General features: G+C 55.1%; 2 protein-coding genes across 2 annotated transcripts in view; one reads left to right on the plus strand and one right to left on the minus strand.

The window, feature by feature from the left end:
* LOC123748756 (leukocyte tyrosine kinase receptor-like) overlaps positions 1–11,287 on the minus strand; it is a 104,676-nt gene that overhangs the window by 46,633 nt on the left and 46,756 nt on the right. The gene's annotated exons all lie outside the window — the stretch shown is intronic.
* The window catches only part of LOC138372839 (variable charge X-linked protein 3B-like), a 22,944-nt gene continuing 11,738 nt past the window's right edge, over positions 82–11,287 (plus strand). The window contains exon 1 of the mRNA XM_069338503.1: positions 82–180. Within this exon, the coding sequence (XP_069194604.1) occupies positions 82–180 (99 nt within the window). The remainder of the gene's footprint in view (positions 181–11,287) is intronic.

Genomic DNA, 11,287 nt, shown 5'->3' on the forward strand with positions numbered 1-11,287 from the left:
GCACGTCTCCCTCTCCAGTCCACCTCTGGTGTCGCCGCCGCTCCTCTGTCTACGGCTCCTAACGACTTTTGACCCTCATCAATGTCCACATACGCGAGTCTCCTTACGTCTGTCCTGGTGCAGTCATCGGGAGGATACGACCTTCGTGCCTACTGCTCCTACTATCAAGAAGAAGAAGAGGTCTGAAGCACTATGAATTTGTTTATAACAATAATAACCTTGGGTTGTGAAGTTCTCAAGCTCGTGAACCGTTTAATAAATGTAAACAAAGCCGCCATGACTGTTGAAAGATGTACAGGTTTCGTAAATGGTTGATGACTCCTGGCCCCGGGAAGGAACCAGAGGCCAGGTTCGTAACACACAGGTACAACGACTGGTTATAGCGGACACAGAGAGCCGGGGCCGGGGCCAGCCGGCCACAGTCGCCGCACCACAAGGAACACAACGGCCCGGAAACTAACGAATCTGTTGTAATGAAATGTCGGAGATTTCTTATAAAAGACATTTTCCGCTCTGCTGAGAACACATTGATGGGGAGGGAGGGAAGGAGGGAGAGAGAGAGAGAGAGAGAAAAACAATAGAAGAGAGTGTAGGTGGGTGAGCCATCACTACACAGGGGGCCACCACCAGGAGTGCAGGTGGGTGAGCCACCACCACACAGAGCCCCACACACCCCCACTACCCCCCACTACCACCACCACTCATCAACCACACCAACAGCCACACTCATCCACCAGTATTACACAACTTTAACCGACAATTCATTATTTTATGAACCGTTTTAGATGAAAGCCACAATGACGCTCTCTCTCTCTCTCTCTCGATGGCGGGGAGGGACATGATGACACGTTATAAACTCCGCCTTCCTTTTATACTACATTATACCATTTATTTTCATTATCATCATCATATTAATGCTTTTTGTCTTCCTAAGCTTGATGTTGTACTCACCTAGTTGTGCTTGCGGGGGTTGAGCTCTGGCTCTTTGGTCCCGCCTCTCAAACTGTCAATCACCTGTGTAAGGAGTTTGTGAACGATTCCTTGAAGACCAGCTGCTGTTATTTCTTACGGGGAAGTGAAGGTGAAGATCTGGAGGGTTGTTTAGCCTATCTCCAAGAGATATCTATTTACTCCCAGGTGAACAGAGTCATCAGGTGTAAAGGAGCCCCCTTTCTCCTACCCCCCAGAGCAGTGTTTTTTTTCTGTAACCTTCCCAGGTGTCACTATTAAAAATAAAGCAGACAAATATTACACATATTCATTACTTACTAATCTATACATCTCCTTATTTTATTCTCCTTATTTATTTATTTTTATTACTTCTGAAAATGAAATAATAACATTACTGTGACGTTAGGCTTGGCTTCGTAATATAGTATTACATTTAGTAAGGAAAATTACAGCTGGTATCGAGGAGTTAGCGTTCTCTACACTATTTTAAAGGTTACAGAGTACTTAATTTAAGCTGACTTAATTAACCTAAGCCTGTTTAATTAACCCAAACTTAATTAAGTCTAACTCGACCAAACCTAAACTTACACAAATTTTAACTAAACTTGTTATGGGTTTAAATTTTTTAACACAACATTTAACTTTAAACAAATGGATTCAGGAGATTCCTGGGTAAATACTGGTTACAAAACAGGGTGGTTGATCTATGGAACAAATTACCGGGTTCCATAGTAGCCGTGGGGCCGATGGAGTGTTTCAAGCGAAGGTTAGACATATATATGAATGAGTTTGGGTGGATATAAATAGCAGCTTCCTAGTATAGACCAATAGGGACTGCCTCATATGGACCAATAGGAGCTGCCTCATATGGACCAATAGGAGCTGCCTCATATGAACCCATAGGAGCTGCCTCATATGGACCAATAGGAGCTGCCTCATATGGACCAATAGGAGCTGCCTCATATGGACCAATAGGAGCTGCCTCATATGAACCCATAGGAGCTGCCTCATATGGACCAATAGGAGCTGCCTTATATGGATCAATAGGAGCTGCCTCATATGGACCAATAGGAGCTGCCTCATATGGACCAATAGGAGCTGCCTCATATGGACCAATAGGAGCTGCCTCATATGAACCCATAGGAGCTGCCTCATATGGACCAATAGGAGCTGCCTTATATGGATCAATAGGAGCTGCCTCATATGGACCAATAGGAGCTGCCTCATATGGGCCAATAGGAGCTGCCTCATATGGACCAATAGGAGCTGCCTCATATGGACCAATAGGAGCTGCCTCATATGGGCCAATAGGAGCTGCCTCATATGGACCAATAGGAGCTGCCTCATATGGACCAATAGGAGCTGCTTCATATGGACCAATAGGAGCTGCCTCATATGGACCAATAGGAGCTGCCTCATATGGACCAATAGGAGCTGCCTCATATGGACCAATAAGTCCCATGGAATTTCCTTTATCCTCATGTTTTTATCAACTGCATTTTAGAATTCTAACTTTTTTATAGAATTCTATAGAATTTTAAATAAATTTTATAGAATTTTATAGACTTCTAATTCCTTTTACAAAAATATATTTACCAAACACATACCAATATTAAATATTATATATGCCACTGTTAAAAATGGCCCCCTTTGGATTAATGGTTAATACTAAGGGGCTTTAATCTGTATTAACCCGTCGCCTTTTTTTTTTTACGGATTGATCGATAACGTCTAAATTGCGACGTATTAGGTGAGGGTTGTAACGAGATCAGCTCAGTTAAGGGAGCCTGGATAAGCGGATCACCGTCGCCATAATTAAGAGGTTGCCATCTGAGACGCTCGTTAAGGAGCTACCGGATATAAGCAAGCAGGGGAAGTGTATGGTGACCCTCTCAGACTCAGGGAAAGTGTATGGTGACCCTCTCAGACTCAGGGGAAGTGTATGGTAACCCTCTCAGACTCAGGGGAAGTGTATGGTAACCCTCTCAGACTCATGGGAAGTGTATGGTGACCCTCTCAGACTCAGGGGAACTGTATGGTGACCCTCTCAGACTCAGGGGAAATGTATGGTGACCCTCTCAGACTCAGGGGAAGTGTATGGTGCCCCTCTCAGACTCAGGGGAAGTGTATGGTAACCCTCTCAGACTCAGGGGAAGTGTATGGTGACCCTCTCAGACTCAGGGGAAGTGTATGGTGACCCTCTCAGACTCATGGGAAGTGTATGGTGACCCTCTCAGACTCAGGGGAAGTGTATGGTGACCCTCTCAGACTCATGGGAAGTGTATGGTGACCCTCTCAGACTCACGGGAACAGTATGGTGCCCCTCTCAGACTCATGGGAAGTGTATGGTGACCCTCTCAGACTCAGGGGAAGTGTATGGTGACCCTCTCAGACTCATGGGAAGTGTATGGTGACCCTCTCAGACTCACGGGAACAGTATGGTGACCCTCTCAGACTCAGGGGAAGTGTATGGTGACCCTCTCAGACTCATGGGAAGTGTATGGTGACCCTCTCAGACTCATGGGAAGTGTATGGTGACCCTCTCAGACTCATGGGAAGTGTATGGTGACCCTCTCAGACTCATGGGAAGTGTATGGTGACCCTCTCAGACTCATGGGAAGTGTATGGTGACCCTCTCAGACTCACGGGAACAGTATGGTGACCCTCTCAGACTCATGGGAAGTGTATGGTGACCCTCTCAGACTCATGGGAAGTGTATGGTGACCCTCTCAGACTCATGGGAAGTGTATGGTGACCCTCTCAGACTCATGGGAAGTGTATGGTGACCCTCTCAGACTCATGGGAAGTGTATGGTGACCCTCTCAGACTCATGGGAAGTGTATGGTGACCCTCTCAGACTCACGGGAACAGTATGGTGACCCTCTCAGACTCATGGGAAGTGTATGGTGACCCTCTCAGACTCATGGGAAGTGTATGGTGACCCTCTCAGTCTCATGGGAAGTGTATGGTGACCCTCTCAGACTCAGGGGAAGTGTATGGTGACCCTCTCAGACTCAGGGGAAGTGTATGGTAACCCTCTCAGACTCAGGGGAAGTGTATGGTAACCCTCTCAGACTCACGGGAAGTGTATGGTGGCCCTCTCAGACTCATGGGAAGTGTATGGTGACCCTCTCAGACTCATGGGAAGTGTATGGTGACCCTCTCAGACTCATGGGAAGTGTATGGTGGCCCTCTCAGACTCATGGGAAGTGTATGGTGGCCCTCTCAGACTCATGGGAAGTGTATGGTGCCCCTCTCAGACTCATGGGAAGTGTATGGTAACCCTCTCAGACTCATGGGAAGTGTATGGTGGTGGGAGCTGAGGACAAGCTCGTGGCTTGAAATTGAAGAACGTGTTAAGGAGGAGGCTTAGCCTTCTCCTTAACCCTTAAGGGGGTTCCAAGGTGGCTGGGAAATGTGGTAGAATGGAAAAGCCAGGCGGCTTTGAGATCAAGCTGGTGGCTTGTTCCTGAAGAACAGGCAAGGGGGGGAAAGCCAGGAAAAAGCTGAAAGAAGCGTATAAGTGTTCACGTGAAGCGAGAAATAAATCTGTTCAGTAGAAGTTCTACCTGACATTTGTTCTCCGCTATAACATGTTGGGAGTAAGTCTCAGTGGCTTAGTCAGTAAGGAGTCAGCTGTGAGGCGTGTGCCTTTATCTCAGTAAAAACAATCATTCATTTTAACAGGTATTGCAAACTCAAGTCAAAATGTTTCCAGCACAAAGTTCAGCGCCCCCGAACCTTGCGCTTATTTTGAGCGAGCGTCTCAGATTACCTTCTTAAGAACCTCTCGCCAAGAATAGCACAGTGACGGAGTGGAGACAATTGTCCAGTGTCACCAGGAGTTAATATATAACTAATAACATAACATAACACTGTCTTCGGATGTTATGAAAGAACACCACTTAAGAGGTAACAAGAAACATGTTTCATATTAGGTCATTCCCAAGGGGGGGGGGTGAAGCCCAGGGGGGGGGGTGAAGACCAGAAAGGGGGGATGAGACCCAGAAGGGGGGGTGAAGAGGGGGGGGGCGGCGAAGGAGGGGGGGGTGAAGGGAGGGGGGCGACCGGGGACGGGTCTCACAAACTCCAGCTCATCACAGGCGACTGATAAATATAGTTGAAAATCAAGAATATTTTCAGCTATTTGACATCTGTTCTTCTTGCGAAAAATCTATTAAAGTGGAATATTTGTTCATGTAATGAATGAACATTATGCCTCGGCGTTCTTCACTGTTCTTGGTGCAAAGTTATTATTGAGAGAGAGAGAGAACGTTCTTGTGGGAACGTTCATTATGCGAAGAAAAGTTTTCAAAGTTTATGTGACCAAGATCTGACGCACCCTGGGGGGTGGAGGGGGAGTCTTGCCCCAACACCTGCACCCTGGGGGGGGAGTCTTGCCCCAACACCTGCACCCTGGGGGGGGGGGGTCTTGCCCCAACACCTGCACCCTGGGGGGGGGGAGTCTTGCCCCAACACCTGCACCCTTGGGGGGGGGAGTCTTGCCCAAACACCTGCACCCTGGGGGGGAGTCTTACCCAAACACCTGCACCCTGAGGGGGGAGTGGGGAGTCTTGCCCCAACACCTGCACCCTGGCGGGGGAAGTCTTGCCCCAACACCTGCACCCTGGGGGGGGGAGTCTTGCCCCAACACCTGCACCCTGGGGGGTGAGTCTTGCCCAAACACCTGCACCCTTGGAAGGAGTCTTGCCCAAGCACCTGCACCCTGGGGGGGAGTCTTGCCCAAACACCTGCACCCTGGGGGGGGGGAGTCTTGCTCCAACACCTGCACCCTGGGGGGGGGGGAGTCTTGCCCCAACACCTGCATCCTGGGAGGAGGAGTCTTGCCCCAACACCTGCACCCTGGGGGGGAGAGTCTTGCCCCAACACCTGCACCCTGGGGGGGTGGGGAGTCTTGCCCAAACACCTGCACCCTGGGGGGGGAGTCTTGCCCCAACACCTGCACCCTGGGGGGGAGTGATGCCCCAACACCTGCACCCTGGGGGGGGGAGTGTTGCCACAACACCTGCACCCTGGGGAGGGGGAGTCTTGCCCAAACACCTGCACCCTGAGGGGGGGGAGTCTTGCCCCAACACCTGCACCCTGGGGGGGGGAGTCTTGCCCCAACACCTGCACCCTGGAGGGGGAGTCTTGCCCCAACACCTGCACCCTGGGGGGGAGTCTTGCCCAAACACCTGCACCCTGGGGGGGGAGTCTTGCCCCAACACCTGCACCCTGGAGGGGGGAGTCTTGCCCCAACACCTGCACCCTGGGGGGGGGGGAGTCTTGCCCCAACACCTGCACCCTGGGGGGGGAGTCTTGCCCCAACACCTGCACCCTGGGGGGGGGTGGGGAGTCTTGCCCCAACACCTGCACCCTGGGGGGGAGTCTTGCCCCAACACCTGCACCCTGGGGGGTCTTGCCCCAACACCTGCACCCTGGGGGGGAGTCTTGCCCCAACACCTGCACCCTTGGGGGGTCTTGCCCCAACACCTGCACCCTGGGGGGGAGTCTTGCCCCAACACGTGCACCCTGGGGGGGTCTTGCCCCAACACCTGCACCCTGGGGGGGGAGTCTTGCCCAAACACCTGCACCCTGAGGGGGGGGAGTGGGGAGTCTTGCCCCAACACGGGGTCTCGTAGCCTGGTGGATAGCGCGCAGGACTCGTAATTCTGTGGCGCGGGTTCGATTCCCGCACGAGGCAAAAACAAATGGGCAAAGTTTCTTTCACCCTGCAACCCGTTCTCGCACTTTCGTATAGTCAATATATACTTATTAAATACGTGAATATGTGACATACTAAACATACTAGTTTACCTTGAAAAGTTTCATAGAAAACACCGACCTTACCTAACCTTCTTAGTATGTTAAGATAAGCATCTTATTGCTTCGTAATTACAATTATTACTTAACCTATTAAAGGTATAGGTTAAGTAATAAATGTAATTACGAAGCAATAAGATGCTTATCTTAACATACTAAGAAGGTTAGGTAAGGTCGGTGTTTTTTATGAAGCTTTTCAAGGTAAACTAAAATATTCACAATAAATTAGTATGTCACATATTCACATATTTAATAAGTCAATATTGACTGTAAGAAAGTGCGAGAACGGGTTGCACCCTAAATGCCCCTGTTACCTAGCAGTAAATAGGTACCAGGGAGTTAGTCAGCTGTCACGGGCTGCTTCCTGGGGGTGGAGGCCTGGTCGAGGACCGGGCCGCGGGGACACTAAAAAGCCCCGAAATCATCTCAAGATCTCAAGAAGAACAGCTGCACCCTGGCGGGGGAAGTCTTGCCCCAACACCTGCACCCTGGGGGGGGGGGAGTCTTGCGCCAACACCTGCACCCTGGGGGGGGAGTCTTGCCCAAACACCTGCACCCTGTGGGGGGGGGGAGTCTTGCCCAAACACCTGCACCCTGGGGGGGAGTCTTGCCCCAACACCTGCACCCTGGGGGGGGGGAGTGTTGCCCCAACACCTGCACCCTGTGGGGGGTGGGGAGTCTTGCCCAAACACCTGCACCCTGAGGGGAAGGGGAGTCTTGCCCCAACACCTGCACCCTGGGGGGGGGGGAGTCATGCCCCAACACCTGCACCCTGGGGGGGGAGTCTTGCCCCAACACCTGCACCCTGGGGGGAGTCTTGCCCAAACACCTGCACCCTGGGGGGGAGTCTTGCCCCAACACCTGCACCCTGGGGGGGAGTCTTACCCCAACACCTGCACCCTGGGGGGGAGTCTTGCCCTAACACCTGCACCCTGGGGGGGAGTCTTGCCCCAACACCTGCACCCTGGGGGGGTGGGGAGTCTTGCCCCAACACCTGCACCCTGGGTGGGGAGTCTTGCCCCAACACCTGCACCCTAGGGGGGGGGGAGTCTTGCCCCAACTCCTGCACCCTGGGGGGGGGGGTCTTGCCCCAACACCTGCACCCTAGGGGGAGTCTTGCCCCAACACCTGCACCCTGGGGGGGGGGTCTTGCCCCAACACCTGCACCCTAGGGGGAGTCTTGCCCCAACACCTGCACCCTGGGGGGGGGGAGTCTTGCCCCCAACACCTGCACCCTAGGGGGGGGAGTCTTGCCCCCCAACACCTGCACCCTGGGGGGGGAGTCTTGTCCCCAACACCTGCACCCTGGGGGGGAGTCTTGTCCCCAACACCTGCACCCTGGGGGGGGAGTCTTGCCCCCAACACCTGCACACTGGGGGGGGAGTCTTGTCGCCAACACCTGCACCCTGGGGGGGTGTCTTGTCCCCAACACCTGCACCCCGGGGGAGGGTGTCTTGCCCCTAACACCTGCACCCTGGGGGGTGGGTGTCTTGTCCCCAACACCTGCACCCTGGGGGGGAGTCTTGTCCCCAACACCTGCACCCTGGGGGGGGGAGTCTTGCCCCCAACACTTGCACCCTGGGGGGGGGAGTCTTGCCCCCAACACCTGCACCCTGGGGGGGGGGGTCTTGTCCCCAACACCTGCACCCTGGGGGGGTGTCTTGTTCCCAACACCTGCACCCTGGGGGGGGGTGTCTTGCCCCCAACACCTGCACCCTGGGGGGGTATCTTGTCCCCAACACCTGCACCCTGGGGGGGGAGTCTTGTCCCCAACACCTGCACCCTGGGGGGGAGTCTTGCCCCCAACACCTGCGCCCTGGGGGGGAGTCTTGTCCCCAACACCTGCACCCTGGAGGGGGGAGTCTTGCCCCCAACACCTGCACCCTGAGGGGGGGGGGAGTCTTGCCCCCAACACCTGCACCCTGGGGGGGGAGTCTTGCCCCCAACACCTGCACCCTGGGGGGGGGGAGTCTTGCCCCCATCACCTGCACCCTGAGGGGGGGGAGTCTTGCCCCCAACACCCGCACCCTGGGGGGGAGTCTTGCCCCCAACACCTGCACCCTGCGGGGGGGAGTCTTGCCCCAAACACCTGCACCCTGGGGGGGGGTCTTGTCCCCAACACCTGCACCCTGGGGGGGGGGAGTCTTGCCCCCAACACCTGCGCCCTGGGGGGGGGAGTCTTGCCCCCAACACCTGCACCCTGGAGGGGGGAGTCTTGCCCCCAACACCTGCACCCTGAGGGGAGGGAGTCTTGCCCCCAACACCTGCACCCTGGGGGGGGAGTCTTGCCCCCAACACCTGCACCCTGGGGGGGAGTCTTGCCCCCAACACCTGCACCCTGAGGGGGGGGGAGTCTTGCCCCCAACACCTGCACCCTGGGGGGGGGAGTCTTGCCCCCAACACCTGCACCCTGCGGGGGGAGTCTTGCCCCAAACACCTGCACCCTGGGGGGGGAGTCTTGTCCCCAACACCTGCACCCTGGGGGGGGGGAGTCTTGCCCCCAACACCTGCACCCTGGGGGGGAGTCTTGTCCCCAACACCTGCACCCTGGGGGGGGAGTCTTGCCCCCAACACCTGCACCCTGGGGGGGGAGTCTTGTCCCCAACACCTGCACCCTGGGGGGGGAGTCTTGCCCCCAACACCTGCGTCCTGGGGGGGGAGTCTTGCCCCCAACACCTGCACCCTGGAGGGGGGAGTCTTGCCCCCAACACCTGCACCCTGAGGGGGGGGGAGTCTTGCCCCCAACACCTGCACCCTGGGGGGGAGTCTTGCCCCCAACACCTGCACCCTGGGGGGGGGAGTCTTGCCCCCAACACCTGCACCCTGAGGGGGGGGAGTCTTGCCCCCAACACCTGCACCCTGGGGGGGAGTCTTGCCCCCAACACCTGCACCCTGCGGGGGGGAGTCTTGCCCCAAACACCTGCACCCTGGGGGGGGAGTCTTGTCCCCAACACCTGCACCCTGGGGGGGGGGGGAGTCTTGCCCCCAACACCTGCGCCCTGGGGGGTGGAGTCTTGACCCCAACACCTGCACCCTGGAGGGGGGAGTCTTGCCCCCAACACCTGCACCCTGAGGGGAGGGAGTCTTGCCCCCAACACCTGCACCCTGGGGGGGGAGTCTTGCCCCCAACACCTGCACCCTGGGGGGAGTCTTGCCCCCAACACCTACACCCTGAGGGGGGGGGGGGAGTCTTGCCCCCAACACCTGCACCCTGGGGGGGGAGTTTTGCCCCCAACACCTGCACCCTGCGGGGGGAGTCTTGCCCCAAACACCTGCACCCTGGGGGGGAGTCTTGTCCCCAACACCTGCACCCTGGGGGGGGTGTCTTGCCCCCAACACCTGCACCCTGGGGGGGAGTCTTGTCCCCAACACCTGCACCCTGGGGGGGAGTCTTGCCCCCAACACCTGCACCCATGGGGGGGAGTCTTGCCCCCAACACCTGCACCCTGGGGGGGGAGTCTTGCCCCCATCACCTGCACCCTGGGGGGGAGTCTTGCCCCAAACACCTGCACCCTGGGGGGGAGTCTTGTCCCCAACACCTGCACCCTGGGGGGGGGGAGTCTTGCCCCCAACACCTGCACCCTGGGGGGGGAGTCTTGCCCCCAGCACCTGCACCCTGGGGGGGGAGTCTTGCCCCCAACACCTGCACCCTGTGGGGGGGGGGAGTCTTGCCCCCAACACCTACTCCACAATCTACAATTCATCTACATCCACTGTGTGTTTGTACCCGCGTGCCTACATCCCTTCCTCCCTCACCCGTTAACACACACACACACACACACACACACACACACACACACACACACACACACACACACACACACACACACAAAGGCAGAGTGTCAGAGGCACGCTGAGCACAGGCCCTCAGCGTGCCTCTGACAATGATCTTTAATGAGTCACTTATGTCGGGAGAATTGCCCAGTTGCTGGAAGAAGGCAAATGTCGTGCCGATCTTCAAGAAAGGTGATAGGGAGGAGGCACTTAACTATAGACCTGTATCACTGACCAGCATCCCCTGTAAAATACTGGAAAGAATAATTACGCTAAGACTTATTGCACACCTGGAGAGCATTAGGTTTATAAACAAATATCAACATGGGTTCTGGAGAGGGAGATTATGCCTAATAAACCTTTTGAAATTCTATGATAAAATAACGAGAGTAAGATAGGACAGAGAAGGATGGACAGGCTGCACATTTTTGGACTGCCAAAGAGCCTTTGATACAGTACCGCACAGGAGACTGCTGTTCAAACTTGAGAAGCAGGCGGGGGTGGGGGCAAAGGTCCTAGCATGGGTGAGGAACTACCTAACAGGAAGGAGCCAGAGAGTTACGGTAAGGGGCGAGAAGTCGGACTGGCGAACAGTAACGAGTGGAGTACCTCAAGGATCGGTGCTGGGACCAATTATATTTCTTGTATATGTTAACGACATGTTTACAGGCGTAGAGTCCTACATGTCGATGTTCGACGATGACGCAAAATTAATGAGAAGAGTTGTGACAGATGAGGA

Source organism: Procambarus clarkii, chromosome 40 (genome assembly GCF_040958095.1).
Source record: "Procambarus clarkii isolate CNS0578487 chromosome 40, FALCON_Pclarkii_2.0, whole genome shotgun sequence".
Classification (NCBI taxonomy): domain Eukaryota; kingdom Metazoa; phylum Arthropoda; class Malacostraca; order Decapoda; family Cambaridae; genus Procambarus; species Procambarus clarkii.